The sequence below is a fragment of the Oncorhynchus nerka genome, linkage group LG25 (genome assembly GCF_034236695.1).
Source record: "Oncorhynchus nerka isolate Pitt River linkage group LG25, Oner_Uvic_2.0, whole genome shotgun sequence".
Lineage (NCBI taxonomy): Eukaryota > Metazoa > Chordata > Actinopteri > Salmoniformes > Salmonidae > Oncorhynchus > Oncorhynchus nerka.
In genome coordinates, this window is record NC_088420.1 from 5,028,121 (window position 1) to 5,054,169 (window position 26,049).

Sequence of the window (26,049 nt, forward strand, 5' to 3'; positions counted from 1 at the left end):
GTTAGTGAGGAGGAGAGAGATAACAGCTAGTTAGTGAGGAGGAGAGAGAGAACAGCTAGTTAGTGAGGAGGAGAAACAGCTAGTTAGTGAGAAGAGAGCAGCTAGTTAGTGAGGAGGAGAGATAGAACAGCTAGTTAGTGAGGAGAGAGAGAACAGAGTTACAGCTAGTTAGTGAGGAGGAGAGAGAGAGAGAACAGCTAGTTAGTGAGGAGGAGAGAGAGAGAGAACAGCTAGTTAGTGAGGAGGAGAGAATGAGAACAGCTAGTTAGTGAGGAGGAGAGAGAGAACAGCTAGTTAGTGAGGAGGAGAGAGAGAACAGCTAGTTAGTGAGGAGGAGGAGAGAGAACAGCTAGTTAGTGAGGAGGAGAGAGAGAACAGCTAGTTAGTGAGGAGGAGAGATAGAACAGCTAGTTAGTGAGGAGAGAGAGAGAGAACAGCTAGTTAGTGAGGAGGAGAGAGAGAGAACAGCTAGTTAGTGAGGGGGAGAGAGAGAGAGAACAGCTAGTTAGTGAGGAGGAGAGAGAGAGAGAACAGCTAGTTAGTGAGGAGGAGAGACAGTACATCTTGTTAGTGAGGAGGAGAGAGAGAACAGCTAGTTAGTGAGGAGGAGAGACAGAACAGCTAGTTAGTGAGGAGGAGAGAGAGAGACCAGCTAGTTAGTGAGGAGGAGAGAGATAACAGCTAGTTAGTGAGGAGGAGAGACAAAACAGTTAGTTAGTGAGGAGGAGAGAGGGAGACCAGCTAGTTAGTCAGGAGGAGACAGAAAGAACAGCTAGTTAGTGAGGAGGAGAGATAGAACAGCTAGTTAGTGTGGAGGAGAGATAGAACAGCTAGTTAGTGAGGAGGAGAGAGAAAGAACAGCTAGTTAGTGAGGAGGGGAGAGAAAGAACAGCTAGTTAGTGAGGAGGAGAGAGAGAGAGAGACCAGCTAGTTAGTGAGGAGGAGAGAGAGAACAGCTAGTTAGTGAGGAGGAGAGAGAGAACAGCTAGTTAGTGAGGAGGAGAGATAGAACAGCTAGTTAGTGAGGAGGGAGAGAAAGAACAGCTAGTTAGTGAGGAGGAGAGAAAGAACAGCTAGTTAGTGAGGAGAGAGAGAGAGAGAACAGCTAGTTAGTGAGGGAGAGAGAGAGAGAACAGCTAGTTAGTGAGGAGGAGAGATAGAACAGCTAGTTAGTGAGGAGGAGAGATAGAACAGCTAGTTAGTGAGGAGGAGAGATAGAACAACTAGTTAGTGAGGAGGAGAGATAGAACAGCTAGTTAGTGAGGAGGAGAGAGAGAAGAACAGCTAGTTAGTGAGGAGGGAGAAAGAACAGCTAGTTAGTGAGGAGGAGAGATAGAACAGCTAGTTAGTGAGGAGGAGAGAGAGAACAGCTAGTTAGTGAGGAGGGAGAGAGAACAGCTAGTTAGTGAGGAAGAACAGCTAGTTAGAGAGAGAGAGAACAGCTAGTTAGTGAGGAAGAAAGAGAGAGAACAGCTAGTTAGTGAGGAGGAGATACAGAGAACAGCTAGTTATTGAGGAGGAGAGATAGAACAGCTAGTTAGTGAGGAGGAGAGAGAGAACAACTAGTCAGTGAGGAGGAGAGATAGAACATCTAGTTAGTGAGGAGGAGAGAGAGAACAACTAGTCAGTGAGGAGGAGAGATAGAACATCTAGTTAGTGAGGAGGAGAGAGAGAGAACAGCTAGTTAGTGAGGAGGAGAGAGAGAGAGAACAGCTAGTTAGTGAGGAGGAGAGAGAGAGAACAGCTAGTTAGTGAGGATGAGAGAGAACAGCTAGTTAGTGAGGAGGAGAGAGAAATATCATCTAGTTAGTGAGGAGAGAGAGATAACAGCTAGTTAGTGAGGAGGAGAGAGATAACAGCTAGTTAGTGAGGAGGAGAGAGATAACAGCTAGTTAGTGAGGAGGAGAGAGAGAGAGAGAACAGCTAGTTAGTGAGGAGGAGAGAGAGAGAGAACAGCTAGATAGTGAGGAGGAGAGACAGTACATCTTGTTAGTGAGGAGGAGAGAGAGAACAGCTAGTTAGTGAGGAGGAGAGACAGAACAGCTAGTTAGTGAGGAGGAGAGAGAGAGACCAGCTAGTTAGTGAGGAGGAGAGAGATAACAGCTAGTTAGTGAGGAGGAGAGACAAAACAGTTAGTTAGTGAGGAGGAGAGAGGGAGACCAGCTAGTTAGTCAGGAGGAGACAGAAAGAACAGCTAGTTAGTGAGGAGGAGAGATAGAACAGCTAGTTAGTGTGGAGGAGAGATAGAACAGCTAGTTAGTGAGGAGGAGAGAGAAAGAACAGCTAGTTAGTGAGGAGGGGAGAGATAGAACAGCTAGTTAGTGAGGAGGAGGAGAGAGAGAACAGCTAGTTAGTGAGAGAACAGCTAGTTAGTGAGAGAGAGAAGAACAGCTAGTTAGTGAGGAGGAGAGATAGAACAGCTAGTTAGTGAGGAGGAGAGATAAAACAACTAGTTAGTGAGGAGGGGAGAGAGAACAGCTAGTTAGTGAGGAAGAGAGAGAGAGAACAGCTAGTTAGTGAGGAAGAAAGAGAGAGAACAGCTAGTTAGTGAGGAGGAGATACAGAGAACAGCTAGTTATTGAGGAGGAGAGATAGAACAGCTAGTTAGTGAGGAGGAGAGAGAGAACAACTAGTCAGTGAGGAGGAGAGATAGAACATCTAGTTAGTGAGGAGGAGAGACAGAACAACTAGTCAGTGAGGAGGAGAGATAGAACAGCTAGTTAGTGAGGAGAACAGCTAGTTAGTGAGGAGGAGAGAGAGAGAACAGCTAGTTAGTGAGGAGGAGAGAGAGAGAGAACAGCTAGTTAGTGAGGAGGAGAGAGAGAGAACAGCTAGTTAGTGAGGATGAGAGAGAACAGCTAGTTAGTGAGGAGGAAAGAGAGAGAGAGAACAGCTAGTTAGTGAGGAGGAGAGAGAAATAACATCTAGTTAGTGAGGAGAGAGAGAGATAACAGCTAGTTAGTGAGGAGGAGAGAGAGAGAACAGCTAGTTAGTGAGGAGGAGAGAGATAACAGCTAGTTAGTGAGGAGGAGAGAGAGAACAGCTAGTTAGTGAGGAGGAGAGAATGAGAACAGCTAGTTAGTGAGGAGGAGAGATATAACAGCTAGTTAGTGAGGAGGAGAGAGAGAACAGCTAGTTAGTGAGGAGAGAGAGAAAGAGAGAGAGAGAACAGCTAGTTAGTGAGGAGGAGAGAGAGAGAGAACAGCTAGTTAGTGAGGAGGAGGAGAGAATGAGAACAGCTAGTTAGTGAGGAGGAGAGAGAGAACAGCTAGTTAGTGAGGAGGAGAGAGAGAACAGCTAGTTAGTGAGGAGGAGGAGAGAGAACAGCTAGTTAGTGAGGAGGAGAGAGAGAACAGCTAGTTAGTGAGGAGGAGAGATAGAACAGATAGTTAGTGAGGAGGAGAGAGAGAGAGAACAGCTAGTTAGTGAGGAGGTTAGTGAGGAGAGAGAGAACAGCTAGTTAGTGAGGAGGAGAGAGAGAGAACAGCTAGTTAGTGAGGAGGAGAGAGAGAGAGAACAGCTAGTTAGTGAGGAGGAGAGACAGAACATCTTGTTAGTGAGGAGGAGAGAGAGAACAGCTAGTTGTGAGTGAGGAGAGAGAGAACACAGAACAGCTAGTTAGTGAGGAGGAGAGAGAGAGACCAGCTAGTTAGTGAGGAGGAGAGAGATAACAGCTAGTTAGTGAGGAGGAGAGACAAAACAGTTAGTTAGTGAGGAGGAGAGAGGGAGACCAGCTAGTTAGTCAGGAGGAGACAGAAAGAACAGCTAGTTAGTGAGGAGGAGAGATATAACAGCTAGTTAGTGTGGAGGAGAGATAGAACAGCTAGTTAGTGAGGAGAGAGAAAGAACAGCTAGTTAGTGAGGAGGGGAGAGAAAGAACAGCTAGTTAGTGAGGAGGAGAGAGAGAGAGAGACCAGCTAGTTAGTGAGGAGGATTGAGAGAACAGCTAGTTAGTGAGGAGGAGAGATAGAACAGCTAGTTAGTGAGGAGGAGAGATAGAACAGTTAGTTAGTGAGGAGGGGAGATAGAACAGTTAGTTAGTGAGGAGGGGAGAGAAAGAACAGCTAGTTAGTGAGGAGGAGAGATAGAACAGCTAGTTAGTGAGGAGGAGAGAGAGAGAGAACAGCTAGTTAATGAAGAGGAGAGAGAGAGAGAACAGCTAGTTAGTGAGGAGGAGAGATAGAACAGCTAGTTAGTGAGGAGGAGAGATAGAACAGCTAGTTAGTGAGGAGGAGAGATAGAACAACTAGTTAGTGAGGAGGAGATATAGAACAGCTAGTTAGTGAGGAGGGGAGAGAAAGAACAGCTAGTTAGTGAGGAGGAGAGATAGAACAGCTAGTTAGTGAGGAGGAGAGAGAGAAAGAACAGCTAGTTAGTGAGGAGGGGAGATAGAACAGCTAGTTAGTGAGGAGGAGAGATAAAACAACTAGTTAGTGAGGAGGGGAGAGAGAACAGCTAGTTAGTGAGGAGGAGAGAGAGAACAGCTAGTTAGTGAGGAAGAGAGAGAGAACAGCTAGTTAGTGAGGAGGAGAGAGAGAACAGCTAGTTAGTGAGGAGGAGAGATAGAACAGCTAGTTAGTGAGGAGGAGAGATAGAACAGTTAGTTAGTGAGGAGGGGAGATAGAACAGTTAGTTAGTGAGGAGGGGAGAGAAAGAACAGCTAGTTAGTGAGGAGGAGAGATAGAACAGCTAGTTAGTGAGGAGGAGAGAGAGAGAGAACAGCTAGTTAATGAAGAGGAGAGAGAGAGAGAACAGCTAGTTAGTGAGGAGGAGAGATAGAACAGCTAGTTAGTGAGGAGGAGAGATAGAACAGCTAGTTAGTGAGGAGGAGAGATAGAACAACTAGTTAGTGAGGAGGAGATATAGAACAGCTAGTTAGTGAGGAGGGGAGAGAAAGAACAGCTAGTTAGTGAGGAGGAGAGATAGAACAGCTAGTTAGTGAGGAGGAGAGAGAGAAAGAACAGCTAGTTAGTGAGGAGGGAGATAGAACAGCTAGTTAGTGAGGAGGAGAGATAAAACAACTAGTTAGTGAGGAGGGGAGAGAGAACAGCTAGTTAGTGAGGAGGAGAGAGAGAACAGCTAGTTAGTGAGGAAGAGAGAGAGAGAGAACAGCTAGTTAGTGAGGAGAGAGAGAACAGCTAGTTAGTGAGGAGGAGATACAGAGAACAGCTAGTTATTGAGGAGGAGAGAGAAAACAGCTAGTTAGTGAGGAGGAGAAGAGAACAGCTAGTTATGAGGAGGAGAGATAGAACAGCTAGTTAGTGAGGAGGAGAGAGAGAGAACAACTAGTTAGTGAGGAGGAGAGATAGAACATCTAGTTAGTGAGGAGGAGAGATAGAACAACTAGTTAGTGAGGAGGAGAGAGAACAACTAGTCAGTGAGGAGGAGAGATAGAACATCTAGTTAGTGAGGAGGAGACAAAAAGAACAGCTAGTTAGTGAGGAGAAGAGAGAGAGAACAGCTAGTTAGTGAGGAGGAGAGAGAGAACAGCTAGTTAGTGAGGAGGAGAGAGAAAACAGCTAGTTAGTGAGGAGGAGAGAGAGAACAACTAGTCAGTGAGGAGGGAGAGATAGAACATCTAGTTAGTGAGGAGGGAGAGAGAGAACAACTAGTCAGTGAGGAGGAGAGATAGAACAGCTAGTTAGTGAGGAGGAGAGATAGAACAACTAGTTAGTGAGGAGGAGATATAGAACAGCTAGTTAGTGAGGAGGAGAGAAAGAACAGCTAGTTAGTGAGGAGGAGAGATAGAACAGCTAGTTAGTGAGGAGAGAGAGAAAGAACAGCTAGTTAGTGAGGAGGGAGATAGAACAGCTAGTTAGTGAGGAGGAGAGAACAGCTAGTTAGTGAGGAGGAGAGAGAGAACAGCTAGTTAGTGAGGAGGAGAGAGAGAACAGCTAGTTAGTGAGGAGAGAGAGAGAGAACAGCTAGTTAGTGAGGAGGAGAGAGAGAACAGCTAGTTAGTGAGGAGTGAGAGAGATAGAACAGCTAGTTAGTGAGGAGGAGAGATAGAACAGTTAGTTAGTGAGGAGGGGAGAGATAGAACAGCTAGTTAGTGAGGAGGGGAGAGAAAGAACAGCTAGTTAGTGAGGAGGAGAGATAGAACAGCTAGTTAGTGAGGAGGAGAGAGAGAGAGAACAGCTAGTTAATGAAGAGGAGAGAGAGAGAGAACAGCTAGTTAGTGAGGAGGAGAGATAGAACAGCTAGTTAGTGAGGAGGAGAGATAGAACAGCTAGTTAGTGAGGAGGAGAGATAGAACAACTAGTTAGTGAGGAGGAGATATAGAACAGCTAGTTAGTGAGGAGGGGAGAGAAAGAACAGCTAGTTAGTGAGGAGGAGAGATAGAACAGCTAGTTAGTGAGGAGGAGAGAGAGAAAGAACAGCTAGTTAGTGAGGAGGGGAGATAGAACAGCTAGTTAGTGAGGAGGAGAGATAAAACAACTAGTTAGTGAGGAGGGGAGAGAGAACAGCTAGTTAGTGAGGAGGAGAGAGAGAACAGCTAGTTAGTGAGGAAGAGAGAGAGAGAACAGCTAGTTAGTGAGGAAGAAAGAGAGAGAACAGCTAGTTAGTGAGGAGGAGATACAGAGAACAGCTAGTTATTGAGGAGGAGAGAGAAAACAGCTAGTTAGTGAGGAGGAGAGAGAGAACAACTAGTCAGTGAGGAGGGAGAGATAGAACATCTAGTTAGTGAGGAGGAGAGAGAGAACAACTAGTCAGTGAGGAGGAGAGATAGAACATCTAGTTAGTGAGGAGGAGACAAAAATAACAGCTAGTTAGTGAGGAGGAGATAGAGAACAACTAGTTAGTGAGGAGGAGAGATAGAACATCTAGTTAGTGAGGAGGAGACAAAAAGAACAGCTAGTTAGTGAGGAGGAGAGAGAACAACTAGTTAGTGAGGAGGAGAGATAGAACATCTAGTTAGTGAGGAGGAGAGAGAACAACTAGTTAGTGAGGATGAGAGATAGAACAACTAGTTAGTGAGGAGGAGAGAACAACTAGTTAGTGAGGAGGAGAGATAGAACATCTAGTTAGTGAGGAGGAGACAAAAAGAACAGCTAGTTAGTGAGGAGGAGAGAGAGAACAACTAGTTAGTGAGGAGGAGAGATAGAACAGCTAGTTAGTGAGGAGGAGAGAGAGAGAACAGCTAGTTAGTGAGGAGGAGAGATAGAACAGCTAGTTAGTGAGGAGGAGACAAAAAGAACAGCTAGTTAGTGAGGAGGAGAGAGAGAACAGCTAGTTAGTGAGGAGGAGAGAGATAACAACTAGTTAGTGAGGAGGAGAGAGAGAGAACAGCTAGTTAGTGAGGGGGAGAGAGAGAGAGAACAGCTAGTTAGTGAGGAGGAGAGAGAGAGAGAACAGCTAGTTAGTGAGGAGGAGAGAGAGAACAGCTAGTTAGTGAGGAAGAGAGAGAGAGAACAGCTAGTTAGTGAGGAAGAAAGAGAGAGAACAGCTAGTTAGTGAGGAGGAGATACAGAGAACAGCTAGTTATTGAGGAGGAGAGAGAAAACAGCTAGTTAGTGAGGAGGAGAGAGAGAACAACTAGTCAGTGAGGAGGGAGAGATAGAACATCTAGTTAGTGAGGAGGAGAGAGAGAACAACTAGTCAGTGAGGAGGAGAGATAGAACATCTAGTTAGTGAGGAGGAGACAAAAATAACAGCTAGTTAGTGAGGAGGAGATAGAGAACAACTAGTTAGTGAGGAGGAGAGATAGAACATCTAGTTAGTGAGGAGGAGACAAAAAGAACAGCTAGTTAGTGAGGAGGAGAGAGAACAACTAGTTAGTGAGGAGGAGAGATAGAACATCTAGTTAGTGAGGAGGAGAGAGAACAACTAGTTAGTGAGGATGAGAGATAGAACAACTAGTTAGTGAGGAGGAGAGAACAACTAGTTAGTGAGGAGGAGAGATAGAACATCTAGTTAGTGAGGAGGAGACAAAAAGAACAGCTAGTTAGTGAGGAGGAGAGAGAGAGAGAACAGCTAGTTAGTGAGGAGGAGAGATAGAACAGCTAGTTAGTGAGGAGGAGAGAGAGAGAACAGCTAGTTAGTGAGGAGGAGAGATAGAACAGCTAGTTAGTGAGGAGGAGACAAAAATAACAGCTAGTTAGTGAGGAGGAGAGAGAGAACAGCTAGTTAGTGAGGAGGAGAGAGATAACAACTAGTTAGTGAGGAGGAGAGAGAGAGAACAGCTAGTTAGTGAGGGGGAGAGAGAGAGAGAACAGCTAGTTAGTGAGGAGGAGAGAGAGAGAGAGAACAGCTAGTTAGTGAGGAGGAGAGAGAGAACAGCTAGTTAGTGAGGAGGAGAGAGAGAACAGCTAGTTAGTGAGGAGGAGAGAGAGAACAGCTAGTTAGTGAGGAGGAGAGAGAGAACATCTAGTTAGTGAGGAGGAGAGAGAGAACATCTAGTTAGTGAGGAGGAGAGAGAGAGAACAGCTAGTTAGTGAGGAGGAGAGAGAGAGAGAACAGCTAGTTAGTGAGGAGCTAGTTAGTGAGAGAGAGAGAACAGCTAGTTAGTGAGGAGGAGAGAGAACAGCTAGTTAGTGAGAACAACTAGAGTGAGAGAGAGAGAACAGCTAGTTAGTGAGGAGGAGAGAGAAATACATCTAGTTAGTGAGGAGAGAGAGATAACAGCTAGTTAGTGAGGAGGAGAGAGAGAACAGCTAGTTAGTGAGGAGAGAGAGATAACAGCTAGTTAGTGAGGAGGAGAGAGAGAACAGCTAGTTAGTGAGGAGGAGAGAATGAGAACAGCTAGTTAGTGAGGAGGAGAGATATAACAGCTAGTTAGTGAGGAGGAGAGAGAGAGAGAGACCAGCTAGTTAGTGAGGAGGAGAGAGAGAACAGCTAGTTAGTGAGGAGGAGAGAGAGAACAGCTAGTTAGTGAGGAGGAGAGATAGAACAGCTAGTTAGTGAGGGGGAGAGATAGAACAGCTAGTTAGTGAGGAGGGAGATAGAACAGCTAGTTAGTGAGGAGAGAGAGATAGAACAGTTAGTTAGTGAGGAGGGGAGAGAAAGAACAGCTAGTTAGTGAGGAGGAGAGATAGAACAGCTAGTTAGTGAGGAGGAGAGAGAGAGAACAGCTAGTTAGTGAGGAGAGAGAGAGAACAGCTAGTTAGTGAGGAGGAGAGATAGAACAGCTAGTTAGTGAGGAGGAGAGATAGAACAGCTAGTTAGTGAGGAGGAGAGATAGAACAACTAGTTAGTGAGGAGGAGAGATAGAACAGCTAGTTAGTGAGGAGGGGAGAGAAAGAACAGCTAGTTAGTGAGGAGGAGAGATAGAACAGCTAGTTAGTGAGGAGGAGAGAGAGAAAGAACAGCTAGTTAGTGAGGAGGAACAGAGATAGAACAGCTAGTTAGTGAGGAGGAGAGATAAAACAACTAGTTAGTGAGGAGGGAGAGAGAACAGCTAGTTAGTGAGGAGGAGAGAGAGAACAGCTAGTTAGTGAGGAAGAGAGAGAGAGAACAGCTAGTTAGTGAGGAAGAAAAGAGAGAACAGCTAGTTAGTGAGGAGGAGATACAGAGAACAGCTAGTTATTGAGGAGGAGAGATAGAACAGCTAGTTAGTGAGGAGGAGAGAGAGAACAACTAGTCAGTGAGGAGGGAGAGATAGAACATCTAGTTAGTGAGGAGGAGAGAGAGAACAACTAGTCAGTGAGGAGGAGAGATAGAACATCTAGTTAGTGAGGAGGAGACAAAAAGAACAGCTAGTTAGTGAGGAGGAGATAGAGAACAACTAGTTAGTGAGGAGGAGAGATAGAACATCTAGTTAGTGAGGAGGAGAGAGAACAACTAGTTAGTGAGGATGAGAGATATAACAACTAGTTAGTGAGGAGGAGAGAACAACTAGTTAGTGAGGAGGAGAGATAGAACATCTAGTTAGTGAGGAGGAGACAAAAAGAACAGCTAGTTAGTGAGGAGGAGAGAGAGAACAACTAGTTAGTGAGGAGGAGAGATAGAACAGCTAGTTAGTGAGGAGGAGAGAGAGAGAACAGCTAGTTAGTGAGGAGGAGAGATAGAACAGCTAGTTAGTGAGGAGGAGACAAAAAGAACAGCTAGTTAGTGAGGAGGAGAGAGAGAACATCTAGTTAGTGAGGAGGAGAGAGAACAACTAGTTAGTGAGGATGAGAGATAGAACAACTAGTTAGTGAGGAGGAGAGAACAACTAGTTAGTGAGGAGGAGAGATAGAACATCTAGTTAGTGAGGAGGAGACAAAAAGAACAGCTAGTTAGTGAGGAGGAGAGAGAGAACAACTAGTTAGTGAGGAGGAGAGATAGAACAGCTAGTTAGTGAGGAGGAGAGAGAGAGAGAACAGCTAGTTAGTGAGGAGGAGAGATAGAACAGCTAGTTAGTGAGGAGGAGACAAAAATAACAGCTAGTTAGTGAGGAGGAGAGAGAGAACAGCTAGTTAGTGAGGAGGAGAGAGATAACAACTAGTTAGTGAGGAGGAGAGAGAGAGAGAACAGCTAGTTAGTGAGGGGGAGAGAGAGAGAGAACAGCTAGTTAGTGAGGAGGAGAGAGAGAGAGAACAGCTAGTTAGTGAGGAGGAGAGAGAGAACAGCTAGTTAGTGAGGAGGAGAGAGAGAACAGCTAGTTAGTGAGGAGGGGAGAGAAAGAACAGCTAGTTAGTGAGGAGGAGAGATAGAACAGCTAGTTAGTGAGGAGGAGAGAGAGAAAGAACAGCTAGTTAGTGAGGAGGGGAGATAGAACAGCTAGTTAGTGAGGAGGAGAGATAAAACAACTAGTTAGTGAGGAGGGGAGAGAGAACAGCTAGTTAGTGAGGAGGAGAGAGAGAACAGCTAGTTAGTGAGGAAGAGAGAGAGAGAACAGCTAGTTAGTGAGGAAGAAAGAGAGAGAACAGCTAGTTAGTGAGGAGGAGATACAGAGAACAGCTAGTTATTGAGGAGGAGAGATAGAACAGCTAGTTAGTGAGGAGGAGAGAGAGAACAACTAGTCAGTGAGGAGGGAGAGATAGAACATCTAGTTAGTGAGGAGGAGAGAGAGAACAACTAGTCAGTGAGGAGGAGAGATAGAACATCTAGTTAGTGAGGAGGAGACAAAAAGAACAGCTAGTTAGTGAGGAGGAGATAGAGAACAACTAGTTAGTGAGGAGGAGAGATAGAACATCTAGTTAGTGAGGAGGAGAGAGAACAACTAGTTAGTGAGGATGAGAGATAGAACAACTAGTTAGTGAGGAGGAGAGAACAACTAGTTAGTGAGGAGGAGAGATAGAACATCTAGTTAGTGAGGAGGAGACAAAAAGAACAGCTAGTTAGTGAGGAGGAGAGAGAGAACAACTAGTTAGTGAGGAGGAGAGATAGAACAGCTAGTTAGTGAGGAGGAGAGAGAGAGAACAGCTAGTTAGTGAGGAGGAGAGATAGAACAGCTAGTTAGTGAGGAGGAGACAAAAAGAACAGCTAGTTAGTGAGGAGGAGAGATAGAACATCTAGTTAGTGAGGAGGAGACAAAAAGAACAGCTAGTTAGTGAGGAGGAGAGAGAGAACAACTAGTTAGTGAGGAGGAGAGATAGAACAGCTAGTTAGTGAGGAGGAGAGAGAGAGAACAGCTAGTTAGTGAGGAGGAGAGATAGAACAGCTAGTTAGTGAGGAGGAGACAAAAAGAACAGCTAGTTAGTGAGGAGGAGAGAGAGAACAACTAGTTAGTGAGGAGGAGAGATAGAACAGCTAGTTAGTGAGGAGGAGAGAGAGAGAGAACAGCTAGTTAGTGAGGAGGAGAGATAGAACAGCTAAGTGAGGAGGAGACAAAAATAACAGCTAGTTAGTGAGGAGGAGAGAGAGAACAGCTAGTTAGTGAGGAGGAGAGAGATAACAACTAGTTAGTGAGGAGGAGAGAGAGAGAACAGCTAGTTAGTGAGGGGGAGAGAGAGAGAGAACAGCTAGTTAGTGAGGGAGGAGAGAGAGAGAACAGCTAGTTAGTGAGGAGGAGAGAGAGAACAGCTAGTTAGTGAGGAGGAGAGAGAGAACAGCTAGTTAGTGAGGAGGAGAGAGAGAACAGCTAGTTAGTGAGGAGGAGAGAGAGAGAACAGCTAGTTAGTGAGGAGGAGAGAGAGAGAGAACAGCTAGTTAGTGAGGAGGAGAGAATGAGAACAGCTAGTTAGTGAGGAGAGAGAGAGAACAGCTAGTTAGTGAGGAGGAGAAACAGAGACCAGCTAGTTAGTGAGGAGGGGAGAGACAAAACATCTAGTTAGTGAAGAGGAGAGAGAGAGAACAGCTAGTTAGTGAGGGGGAGAGAGAGAGAACAGCTAGTTAGTGAGGAGGAGAGAGAGAGAGAACAGCTAGTTAGTGAGGAGGAGAGAGAGAGAACAGCTAGTTAGTGAGGAGGAGAGAGAACAGCTAGTTAGTGAGGAGGAGAGAGAGAGAACAGATAGTTAGTGAGGAGGGGAGAGAGAACAACTAGTTAGTGAGGAGGAGAGAGAGAACAGCTAGTTAGTCAGGATGAGAGAGAGAACAGCTAGTTAGTGAGGAGGAGAGAGAGAGAACAGCTAGTTAGTGAGGAGGAGGAGAGAGAGAGAGAGAACAGCTAGTTAGTGAGGAGGAGAGAGAGAGAACAGCTAGTTAGTGAGGAGGAGGAGAGAGAGAGAGAGAACAGCTAGTTAGTGAGGAGGAGAGAGAGAACAGCTAGTTAGTGAGGAGGAGAGAGAGAACAGCTAGTTAGTGAGGAGGAGAGAGAGAGAACAGCTAGTTAGTGAGGAGGAGAGAGAGAGAGAACAACTAGTTAGTGAGGAGGAGAGAGAGAGAACAGCTAGTTAGTGAGGATGAGAGAGAACAGCTAGTTAGTGAGGAGGAGAGAGAGAGAGAGAACAGCTAGTTAGTGAGGAGGAGAGAGAAATAGCATCTAGTTAGTGAGGAGAGAGAGATAACAGCTAGTTAGTGAGGAGGAGAGAGAGAACAGCTAGTTAGTGAGGAGGAGAGAGATAACAGCTAGTTAGTGAGGAGGAGAGAGAGAACAGCTAGTTAGTGAGGAGGAGAGAGATAACAGCTAGTTAGTGAGGAGGAGAGAGAGAACAGCTAGTTAGTGAGGAGGAGAGAATGAGAACAGCTAGTTAGTGAGGAGGAGAGATATAACAGCTAGTTAGTGAGGAGGAGAGAGAGAACAGCTAGTTAGTGAGGAGGAGAGAGAGAGAGAACAGCTAGTTAGTGAGGAGGAGAGAGAGAGAGAACAGCTAGTTAGTGAGGAGGAGAGAATGAGAACAGCTAGTTAGTGAGGAGGAGAGAGAGAACAGCTAGTTAGTGAGGAGGAGAGAGAGAACAGCTAGTTAGTGAGGAGGAGGAGAGAGAGAACAGCTAGTTAGTGAGGAGGAGAGATAGAACAGCTAGTTAGTGAGGAGGAGAGAGAGAGAGAACAGCTAGTTAGTGAGGAGGAGAGAGAGAGAGAACAGCTAGTTAGTGAGGAGGAGAGAGAGAGAACAGCTAGTTAGTGAGGAGGAGAGAGAGAGAGAACAGCTAGTTAGTGAGGAGGAGAGACAGTACATCTTGTTAGTGAGGAGGAGAGAGAGAACAGCTAGTTAGTGAGGAGGAGAGACAGAACAGCTAGTTAGTGAGGAGGAGAGAGAGAGACCAGCTAGTTAGTGAGGAGGAGAGAGATAACAGCTAGTTAGTGAGGAGGAGAGACAAAACAGTTAGTTAGTGAGGAGGAGAGAGGGAGACCAGCTAGTTAGTCAGGAGGAGACAGAAAGAACAGCTAGTTAGTGAGGAGGAGAGATAGAACAGCTAGTTAGTGTGGAGGAGAGATAGAACAGCTAGTTAGTGAGGAGGAGAGAGAAAGAACAGCTAGTTAGTGAGGAGGGGAGAGAAAGAACAGCTAGTTAGTGAGGAGGAGAGAGAGAGAGAGACCAGCTAGTTAGTGAGGAGGAGAGAGAGAACAGCTAGTTAGTGAGGAGGAGAGAGAGAACAGCTAGTTAGTGAGGAGGAGAGATAGAACAGCTAGTTAGTGAGGAGGAGAGATAGAACAGTTAGTTAGTGAGGAGGGGAGAGAAAGAACAGCTAGTTAGTGAGGAGGAGAGATAGAACAGCTAGTTAGTGAGGAGGAGAGAGAGAGAGAACAGCTAGTTAATGAAGAGGAGAGAGAGAGAACAGCTAGTTAGTGAGGAGGAGAGATAGAACAGCTAGTTAGTGAGGAGGAGAGATAGAACAGCTAGTTAGTGAGGAGGAGAGATAGAACAACTAGTTAGTGAGGAGGAGAGATAGAACAGCTAGTTAGTGAGGAGGGGAGAGAAAGAACAGCTAGTTAGTGAGGAGGAGAGATAGAACAGCTAGTTAGTGAGGAGGAGAGAGAGAAAGAACAGCTAGTTAGTGAGGAGGGGAGATAGAACAGCTAGTTAGTGAGGAGGAGAGATAAAACAACTAGTTAGTGAGGAGGGGAGAGAGAACAGCTAGTTAGTGAGGAGGAGAGAGAGAACAGCTAGTTAGTGAGGAAGAGAGAGAGAGAACAGCTAGTTAGTGAGGAAGAAAGAGAGAGAACAGCTAGTTAGTGAGGAGGAGATACAGAGAACAGCTAGTTATTGAGGAGGAGAGATAGAACAGCTAGTTAGTGAAGAGGAGAGAGAGAACAACTAGTCAGTGAGGAGGAGAGATAGAACATCTAGTTAGTGAGGAGGAGAGAGAGAACAACTAGTCAGTGAGGAGGAGAGATAGAACATCTAGTTAGTGAGGAGGAGACAAAAAGAACAGCTAGTTAGTGAGGAGGAGAAAGAGAACAACTAGTTAGTGAGGAGGAGAGATAGAACATATAGTTAGTGAGGAGGAGACAAAAAGAACAGCTAGTTAGTGAGGAGGAGAGAGAACAACTAGTTAGTGAGGAGGAGAGATAGAACATCTAGTTAGTGAGGAGGAGAGAGAACAACTAGTTAGTGAGGATGAGAGATAGAACAACTAGTTAGTGAGGAGGAGAGAACAACTAGTTAGTGAGGAGGAGAGATAGAACATCTAGTTAGTGAGGAGGAGACAAAAAGAACAGCTAGTTAGTGAGGAGGAGAGAGAGAACAACTAGTTAGTGAGGAGGAGAGATAGAACAGCTAGTTAGTGAGGAGGAGAGAGAGAGAGAACAGCTAGTTAGTGAGGAGGAGAGATAGAACAGCTAGTTAGTGAGGAGGAGACAAAAAGAACAGCTAGTTAGTGAGGAGGAGAGAGAGAACAGCTAGTTAGTGAGGAGGAGAGAGATAACAACTAGTTAGTGAGTAGGAGAGAGAAACAACAGCTAGTTAGTGAGGAGGAGAGAGAAACAACAGCTAGTTAGTGAGGAGGAGAGAAAGAACAGCTAGTTAGTGAGGAGGAGAGAGAGATAGAACAGCTAGTTAGTGAGGAGGAGAGAGAAACAACAGCTAGTTAGTGAGGAGGAGAGAAAGAACAGCTAGTTATTGAGGAGGAGAGAGAGATAGAACAGCTAGTTAGTGAGGAGGAGAGATAGAACAGCTAGTTAGTGAGGAGGAGAGATAGAACAGCTAGTTAGTGAGGAAGAGAGAGAGAACAGCTAGTTAGTGAGGAGGGGAGATAGAACAGCTAGTTAGTGAGGATGAGAGAGAGAGAGCAGCTAGTTAGTGAGGAGGGGAGATAGAACAGCTAGTTAGTGAGGAGGAGAGAGAGAGAGATAGATCAGCTAGTTAGTGAGGAGGAGAGAGAGAGAACAGCTAGTTAGTGAGGAGGAGAGAGAGAGAACAGCTAGTTAGTGAGGAGGAGAGAGAGAGAACAGCTAGTTAGTGAGGGGAGAGAGAGAACAGCTAGTTAGTGAGGAGGAGAGAGAGAACAGCTAGTTAGTGAGGAGGAGAGAGAGAACAGCTAGTTAGTGAGGAGGAGAGAAAGAACAGCTAGTTAGTGAGGAGGAGAGAGAGAACAGCTAGTTAGTGAGGAGGAGAGAGAGAACAGCTAGTTAGTGAGGAGGAGAGAGAGAGAACAGCTAGTTAGTGAGGAAGAGAGAGAGAGAGAGAGAGAACAGCTAGTTAGTGAGGAGGAGATACAGAGAACAGCTAGTTAGTGAGGAGGAGAGATAGAACAGCTAGTTAGTGAGGAAGAGAGAGAGAGAGAGAGAGAACAGCTAGTTAGTGAGGAGGAGATACAGAGAACAGCTAGTTAGTGAGGAGGAGAGATAGAACAGCTAGTTAGTGAGGAGGAGAGAGAGAACAGGTAGTTAGTGAGGAGGAGAGAGAGAGAACAGCTAGTTAGTGAGGAGGAGAGATAGAAGACCTAGTTAGTGAGGCGAGAAGTCATGCAGCTTCACAGTCCTAGTCTCATACGTCATGCAGAGTCAGTCCTAGTCTCATACGCCATGCAGAGTCAACCCTAGTCTCATACGTCATGCAGAGTCAGTCCTAGTCCCATACGTCATGCAGAGTCAGTCCTAGTCCCATACGTCATGCAGAGTCAGTCCTAGTCTCATACGTCATGCAGAGTCAGTCCTAGTCCCATACGTCATGCAGAGTCAGTCCTAGTCCCATACACCATGCAGAGTCAGTCCTAGTCCCATACGCCATGCAGTCAGTCCTACAATACGCCATGCAGAGTCAATCCTAGTCCCATACGTCATGCAGAGTCAGTCCTAGTCTCATACATCATGCAGAGTCAGTCCTAGTCCCATACGTCATGCAGAGTCAGTCCTAGTCCCATACGTCATGCAGAGTCAGTCCTAGTCTCATACATCATGCAGAGTCAATCCTAGTCCCATACGCCATGCAGAATCAACCCTAGTCCCATACGCCATGCAGAGTCAATCCTAGTCCCATACGTCATGCAGAGTCAGTCCTAGTCCCATACGTCATGCAGAGTCAGTCCTAGTCTCATACGTCATGCAGAGTCAGTCCTAGTCCCATACGTCATGCAGAGTCAGTCCTAGTCCCATACACCATGCAGAGTCAGTCCTAGTCCCATACGCCATGCAGAGTCAGTCCTACAATACGCCATGCAGAGTCAGTCCTAGTCCCATACGTCATGCAGAGTCAGTCCTAGTCTCATACATCATGCAGAGTCAGTCCTAGTCCCATACGTCATGCAGAGTCAGTCCTAGTCCCATACGTCATGCAGAGTCAGTCCTAGTCTCATACATCATGCAGAGTCAATCCTAGTCCCATACGCCATGCAGAATCAACCCTAGTCCCATACGCCATGCAGAGTCAATCCTAGTCCCATACGCCATGCAGAGTCAGTCCTAGTCTCATACATCATGCAGAGTCAATCCTAGTCCCATACGCCATCCAGAGTCAATCCTAGTCCCATACGCCATGCAGAGTCAGTCCTACAATACGCCATGCAGAGTCAGTCCTACAATACGCAATGCAGAGTCAATCCTAGTCCCATACGCCATGCAGAGTCAGTCCTACAATACGCCATGCAGAGTCAATCCTAGTCCCATACGCCATGCAGAGTCAATCCTAGTCTCATGCAGAGTCAGTCCTACAATACGCTAGTCCAGCTAAGACAATGGAGGATAGGGTACATCAGACGAATGTTGTGTCAAATCAAATCACAATCATCTCACAATTATATTAAAGTGCATTTAACAACGTCACAACACACTTAATTTTTATTTGTATTTTTATCATAATGTCTAAATATCCCTCCTCCATCTTACCGGAGTCGTTACATCCGCCCACCTCCACCTGGACATTGTCGATCCGGAACACCCATCTCCCGGGGTAACCCACGTTGGTGGTTCCCTCCACATCCACGACATCATCAGTACGAGACCCCGGGATGTTGAAGTAGCGTTTCCCGTCGCCAGCGTTAAAACCTGCCTAGGAGTAGACACTGAGTTACAGTTTAGAGTGATGCTGAAGAGAGACCACCCTTAAAGACATGTCCCGGGTGATGCTGAAGAGAGACCACCCTTAAAGACATGCTTCGGGTGATGCTGAAGAAGGACCACCCTTAAAGACATGCTCCGGGTGATGCTGAAGAGAGACCACCCTTAAAGACATGCCCGGGTGATGCTGAAGAGGGACCACCCTTAAAGACATGTCCCGGGTGATGCTGAAGAGGGACCACCCTTAAAGACATGCTCCGGGTGATGCTGAAGAGGGACCACCCTTAAAGACATGCTCCAGGTGATGCTGAAGAGAGACCACCCTTAAAGACATGTCCCGGGTGATGCTGAAGAGAGACCACCCTTAAAGACATGCTTCGGGTGATGCTGAAGAAGGACCACCCTTAAAGACATGCTCCGGGTGATGCTGAAGAGACCATCCTTAAAGACATGCTTCGGGTGATGCTGAAGAAGGACCACCCTTAAAGACATGCTCCGGGTGATGCTGAAGAGAGACAACCCTTAAAGACATGCTTCGGGTGATGCTGAAGAAGGACCACCCTTAAAGACATGCTTCGGGTGATGCTGAAGAGAGACCACCCTTAAAGACATGCTTCGGGTGATGCTGAAGAGGGACCACCCTTAAAGACATGCTCCGGGTGATGCTGAAGAGAGACCACCCTTAAAGACATGCTCCGGGTGATGCTGAAGAAGGACCACCCTTAAAGACATGCTCCGGGTGATGCTGAAGAGAGACCACCCTTAAAGACATGCTTCGGGTGATGCTGAAGAGGGACCACCCTTAAAGACATGCTCCGGGTGATGCTGAAGAGAGACCACCCCTAAAGACATGCTCTGGGTGATGCTGAAGAAGGACCACCCTTAAAGACATGCTCCGGGTGATGCTGAAGAAGGACCACCCTTAAAGACATGCTCCGGGTGATGCTGAATAGAGACCACCCTTAAAGACATTCTCCGGGTGATGCTGAAGAAGGACCACCCTTAAAGACATGTCCCGGGTGATGCTGAAGGACCACCCTTAAAGACATGCTCCGGGTGATGCTGAAGAAGGACCACCCTTAAAGACATGCTCCGGGTGATGCTGAAGAGAGACCACCCTTAAAGACATGCTCCGGGTGATGCTGAAGAAGGACCAGCCTTAAAGACATGCTCCGGGTGATGTTGAAGAAGGACCACCCTTAAAGACATGTCCCGGGTGATGCTGAAGGACCACCCTTAAAGACATGCTCCGGGTGATGCTGAAGAAGGACCACCCTTAAAGACATGCTCCGGGTGATGCTGAAGAAGGACCACCCTTAAAGACATGTCCCGGGTGATGCTGAAGAGACCACCCTTAAAGACATGCTCCGGGTGATGCTGAAGAGGGACCACCCTTAAAGTCATGCTCCGGGTGATGCTGAAGAGGGACCACCCTTAAAGACATGCTCCGGGTGATGCTGAAGAGGGACCACCCTTAAAGTCATGCTCCGGACGGAACTTTGACGACTATTAGTATTTTTAAACCTCCCGCTTTGGGCGGGATATGTCCATGTGTAGTTTATATATGCATAATCTGGAAGCAGAATTACAGTATTACCTCAAATAGCCATGAAATCCCTAGTTTGAAAGCAATTGTTTTTCTGGAAGCGGTGCGATTCTCCCTACATTTTCTCTACATTTTTCCCCCCTAGCAACTCCAGGTCAGCCCCCTAGCTGACCTTGAGAGAAAGCGAGAGAGAGAGAGAGAGAGAGAGAGAGAGAGAGAGAGAGAGAGAGAGAGAGAGAGAGAGATGGGACAAGAGAGAGAGAAAGAGATAGAAAGATAGATAGCGAGAGATGGGGAGAGAGAGAAAGAGATGCGAGAGAGAGAGAGAGAGAGAGAGATGGGAGAGAGAGATGGGAGAGAGAGAGAGAGAGAGAGAGAGAGAGATGGGAGAGAGAGAGAGAGAGAAATGAGAGAAAGAGAGAGAGATGAGAGAGAGAGAGAGAGAGAGAGAGAGAGATGGGGCAAGAGAGAAAGATGGGGACAGAGAGACAAAGATAGAGAGCGAGAGATGGGGAGAGAGAGAAAGAGAGAGAGAGAGAGAGAGATGGGAGAGAGAGATGGGAGAGAGAGAGAGAGATGGGAGAGAGAGAGAGAAATGAGAGAGACAGAGAGAGAGAGAGAGAGAGAGAGATGGGAGAGAGAGAGAGCAACGATGTGGTGTACATATCTGCAGGTATGTTACCTAAGGCAATTTTCGGGGACCGCTTTTGGCTTCTGAGCGCTACTTTCAGAACTGCTGGCATAAAAAAATACATATGAAAGTACTGGAGAATCTCTTTAATCTGTGTCCCAAGGCCCCGTAAGGTTCTGTCCAAAAGTAGTGCACTTTATAGGGAATATAGGGCGCCATCAGGGTCACGACCTTAGAACAAGTGGGATACTTAATCTAAATCGCCTTATCGGTCTATGAGCTGTCTGAATACACTTCTAATTACACACTACTAAACACACCTCACTGAAAACTCCCACCGGAAAAGGAAAGCCTGTGGGTTCCAAAGGAAGCTTACAGTAAGATCTCAATGACCAGCCATGTTGTCTGAGAATTTTAATTCAACCCGAAATCGCAATCTCAAATTTCCAAGTCCCCTAAGAGGCTCAAATCCGGGTGAAGCATTCTATTGTTTACTCATGAGACTGCTTATACACTGAGTAAACTAAACAGTAGGAACACCCCCCTCCTCACCCCCTTTCCCCCCTCAAAACAGCCTGAATTCGTCGGGTCGTGGACTCTACAAGGTGTCGAAAGCGTTCCACAGGGAGACTGGCCCATGTTGACTCAAATTGTCTGGATGTCCTTTTGGTGGTGGACTACTCTTGATACACATGGGAAACTGTTGGAGTGTGGGGAAAAAACCCCAGCAACGTTGCAGTTCTAGACACAAACCTCCCACCTACTACCACCTACTACCACCTACTACCACCTGTCACCTACTACCACCTACTACCACCTGTCACCTACTACCACCTACTACCACCTACTACCACCTGTCACCTACTACCACCTACTACCACCTACTACCACCTACTACCACCTACTACCACCTGTCACCTACTACCACCTGTCACCTACTACCACCTGTCACCTACTACCACCTACTACCACCTACTACCACCTACTACCACCTGTCACCTACTACCACCTACTACCACCTACTACCACCTGTCACCTACTACCACCTGTCACCTACTACCACCTACTACCACCTACTACCACCTACTACTACCTGTCACCTACTACCACCTACTACCACCTGTCTCCTACTACCACCTACTACCACCTGTCACCTACTACCACCTACTACCACCTACTACCACCTGTCACCTACTACCACCTACTACCACCTACTACCACCTGTCACCTACTACCACCTACTACCACCTGTCACCTACTACCACCTACTACCACCTGTCACCTACTACCACCTACTACCACCTGTCACCTACTACCACCTACTACCACCTACTACCACCTGTCACCTACTACCACCTACTACCACCTACTACCACCTACTACCACCTGTCACCTACTACCACCTACTACCACCTACTACCACCTACTACCACCTACTACCACCTGTCACCTACTACCACCTACTACCACCTGTCACCTACTACCACCTGTCACCACTACCACCTACTACCACCTATCACCTACTACCACCTACTACCACCTGTCACCTACTACCACCTACTACCACCTACTACCACCTGTCACCTACTACCACCTGTCACCTAGTACCACCTGTCACCTACTACCACCTACTACCACCTGTCACATACTACCACCCACCTACTACCACCTGTCACCTACTACCACCTACTAAAACCTACTACCACCTGTCACCTACTACCACCTACTACCACCTACTACCACCTACTACCACCTGTCACCTACTACCACCTGTCACCTACTACCACCTGTCACCTACTACCACCTACTACCACCTACTACCACCTACTACCACCTGTCACCTACTACCACCTACTACCACCTACTACCACCTGTCACCTACTACCACCTGTCACCTACTACCACCTACTACCACCTACTACCACCTACTACTACCTGTCACCTACTACCACCTACTACCACCTGTCTCCTACTACCACCTACTACCACCTGTCACCTACTACCACCTACTACCACCTACTACCACCTGTCACCTACTACCACCTGTCACCTACTACCACCTACTACCACCTGTCACCTACTACCACCTACTACCACCTGTCACCTACTACCACCTACTACCACCTACTACCACCTGTCACCTACTACCACCTACTACCACCTACTACCACCTACTACCACCTGTCACCTACTACCACCTACTACCACCTGTCACCTACTACCACCTACTACCACCTGTCACCTACTACCACCTACTACCACCTGTCACCTACTACCACCTGTCACCACTACCACCTACTACCACCTATCACCTACTACCACCTACTACCACCTGTCACCTACTACCACCTACTACCACCTGTCACCTACTACCACCTACTACCACCTGTCACCTACTACCACCTACTACCACCTGTCACCTACTACCACCTGTTACCTACTACCACCTACTACCACCTGTCACCTACTACCACCTACTACCACCTGTCACCTACTACCACCTACTACCACCTGTCACCTACTACCACCTACTACCACCTGTCACCTACTACCACCTACTACCACCTGTCACCTACTACCACCTGTCACCTACTACCACCTACTACCACCTACTACCACCTACTACCACCTGTCACCTACTACCACCTACTACCACCTACTACCACCTGTCACCTACTACCACCTACTACCACCTACCCATGTTCAAAGGCACTTACATTTTTTGTCTTGCCCATTCACCCTCTGAATGTCACACATACACAATCCATGAATCGGCGAATGTTTTACAATCCATGTCTCAATTATCTCAAGGATGAAAAATCATTCTTTAACCCGTCTCCTCCCCTTCATCTACACTGATTGAAGTGGATTTAACAAGTGACATCAATAAGGGATCATAGCTTTCACCTGGATTCCCCTGGTCAGTCACATAACTATTCACACCACTGAGTCAATACATGTTAGAATCGCCTTTGGCAGAGATTACAGCTGTCTTTCTGGGTAAGTCTCTAAGAGCTTTACACACCTGGATTGTACAATATTTGCACATCATTTTTTTGTATTTATTCTTCAAGCTGTCGATCATTGCTTGACAACCATTTTCAAGCAGATTAATGTTTTAAAACGTCCCCACAGTATGATGCTGCCACCACCATGCTTCGCCATAGGGATGCTGCCACCACCATGCTTCGCCCAAGGGATGGTGCCACCACCACACATCACCGTAGGGATGGTGCCACCACCATGCTTCGCCATAGGCATGCTGCCACCACCATGCTTCGCCGTAGGGATGCTGCCACCACCATGCTTCGCCGTAGGGATGCTGCCACCACCATGCTTCGCCGTAGGGATGCTGCCACCACCATGCTTCGCCGTAGGGATGGTGCCACCACCACACATCACCGTAGGGATGGTGCCACCACCATGCTTCGTCGTAGGGATGCTGCCACCACCATACTTCACCGTAGGGATGGTGACCGGTTTCCACCAGACGTGACGCTTGGCATTCAGGCCAAAGGGTTCAATCTTGGTTTCATCAGACCAGAGAATCTTGTTTCTCGTGGTCTGAGAGTCTTTAGATGGCTTATGGCAAACTCCAAGTTGGCTGCCTTTTACTGAGGAGTGGCTTCCGTCTGGCCACTCTACCATAAAGGTCTGATTGGTGGAGTGTTGTAGAGATGGTCGTCCTTCTAGAAGGTTTTCCCATCTCCACAGAGGAACTCTGAAGAGCTGTCAGAGTGACCACAGGGTTCTTGGTCACCTCCCTGACCAAGGCCTTTCTCCCCCAATTGCTCAGTTTGGCCAGGCGGCCAGCCTCTAGGACGAGTCTTGGTGGTTCCAAACTTCTTCCATTTAAGAATGATGGAGACCACTATGTTCTTGGGGACCTTCAATGCTGCAGAAATGTTTTGATACCCTTCCCCAGATCTGGGCCTTGACACGATCCTGTCTCGAAGCTCTACTGACAATTCCTTTGACCTCATGGCTTGGTTCTTGCTCTGACATGCACTGTCAACTGTGGGACCTTATATAGACAGGTGTGTATCTTTCCAAATCATGTCCAATCAATTGAATTTACTCCAATCAAGTTGTAGAAACATCATGGATGATCAATGGAAACAGGATGCACTTATAGCAAAGGGTCTGAATACTTATGTAAATAATACTTATGTAAATAAGGTATTTCTGTTTTTTTATTCTTAATATATTTTGCAAACATTTTTGAAAAAACTGATGAGGATTTTAAAAAATGTAATCAATTTTAGAGTCAGGATGTTACGAAAAAACATTTGGAAAAAGTCAAGGGGTCTGAAAACTTTCCAAATGTATATATAGATAAGACATAAACACTGAGTACACAAAACATTAAGAACACCTGCTCTTTCCGTGACATAGACTGACCAGATTAATCACATTTTAGTGGTCACATACACATATTTTGCAGATGTTATTGCGGGTGTAGCGAAATGCTTGAATCCAGGTGAATACCATTGATGTTACTTGTTAAATTACTATTACTATTACTACTATTAATTATATACTATTATTACTTGTTAAATCCACTTCAATCAGTGTAGATGAAGGGGAGGAGACATGTAGATGAAGGGGAGGAGACATGTAGATGAAGGGGAGGAGACACGTAGATGAAGGGGAGGAGACATGTAGATGAAGGGGAGGAGACATGTAGATGAAGGGGAGGAATCATGTAGATGAAGGGGAGGAGACATGTAGATGAAGGGGAGGAAGACGGGTTAAAGAAGGATTTTTAAGCCTTGAGACAGTTGAGACATGGATTGTCTCTGTGTGACATTCAGAGGGTGAATGGACAAGACAAAATATTTAAGTGCCTTTGAACAGGGGGTATGGTAGTAGGTGACAGGAGCACCGGTTTGTGTCAAGAACTGCAACGCTGCTGGGTTTTTCACACTCAATAGTTTCCTGTGTGTATCAAGAATGGTCCACCACCCAAAGGACATCCAGACAACTTGACACAACTGTAGGAAACATTGGCGTTTAACATGGACCAGCATCCATGTGGAACGCTTTCAACACCTTGTAGAGTCCATGCCCCGAAGAATTTAGGCTGTTCTGAGGACAAAACAGGGAAGGTAGCTATGGTTTCTGAAGATATTTATGATGGTTTGTGAGGACATCTCCGTGATCTTACCTAGAAATACGGTTTGTGAGGACCTCTCTGTGATGTTACCTATAAACTGTTTGTGAGGACATCTCCGTGATCTTACCTATAAACACGGTTTGTGAGGACCTCTCTGTGATGTTACCTATAAACTGTTTGTGAGGACATCTCCGTGATCTTACCTAGAAATACAGTTTGTGAGGACCTCTCTGTGATGTTACCTATAAACTGTTTGTGAGGACCTCTCTGTGATGTTACCTATAAACTGTTTGTGAGGACATCTCTGTGATCATACCAATAAAAACAGTTTGTGAGGACCTCTCTGTGATGTTACCTATAAACTGTTTGTGAGGACCTCTCTGTGATGTTACCTATAAACACGGTTTGTGAGGACCTCTCTGTGATGTTACCTATAAACTGTTTGTGAGGACATCTCCGTGATCTTACCTATAAACACGGTTTGTGAGGACCTCTCTGTGATGTTACCTATAAACTGTTTGTGAGGACATCTCCGTGATCTTACCTAGAAATACAGTTTGTGAGGACCTCTCTGTGATGTTACCTATAAACTGTTTGTGAGGACCTCTCTGTGATGTTACCTATAAACTGTTTGTGAGGACATCTCTGTGATCATACCAATAAAAACAGTTTGTGAGGACCTCTCTGTGATGTTACCTATAAACTGTTTGTGAGGACCTCTCTGTGATGTTACCTATAAACACGGTTTGTGAGGACCTCTCTGTGATGTTACCTATAAACTGTTTGTGAGGACATCTCCGTGATCTTACCTATAAACACGGTTTGTGAGGACCTCTCTGTGATGTTACCTATAAACTGTTTGTGAGGACCTCTCTGTGATGTTACCTATAAACTGTTTGTGAGGACCTCTCTGTGATGTTACCTATAAACTGTTTGTGAGGACCTCTCTGTGATGTTACCTATAAACTGTTTGTGAGGACCTCTCTGTGATGTTACCTATAAACTGTTTGTGAGGA

General features: G+C 46.3%; 1 protein-coding gene across 1 annotated transcript in view; it reads right to left on the reverse strand.

Moving 5' to 3' along the window:
- Positions 1-26,049, reverse strand: part of LOC115127709 (sushi, nidogen and EGF-like domain-containing protein 1) — a 197,406-nt gene that overhangs the window by 119,621 nt on the left and 51,736 nt on the right. The window contains exon 4 of the mRNA XM_065009494.1: positions 17,570-17,732. Within this exon, the coding sequence (XP_064865566.1) occupies positions 17,570-17,732 (163 nt within the window). The remainder of the gene's footprint in view (positions 1-17,569; positions 17,733-26,049) is intronic.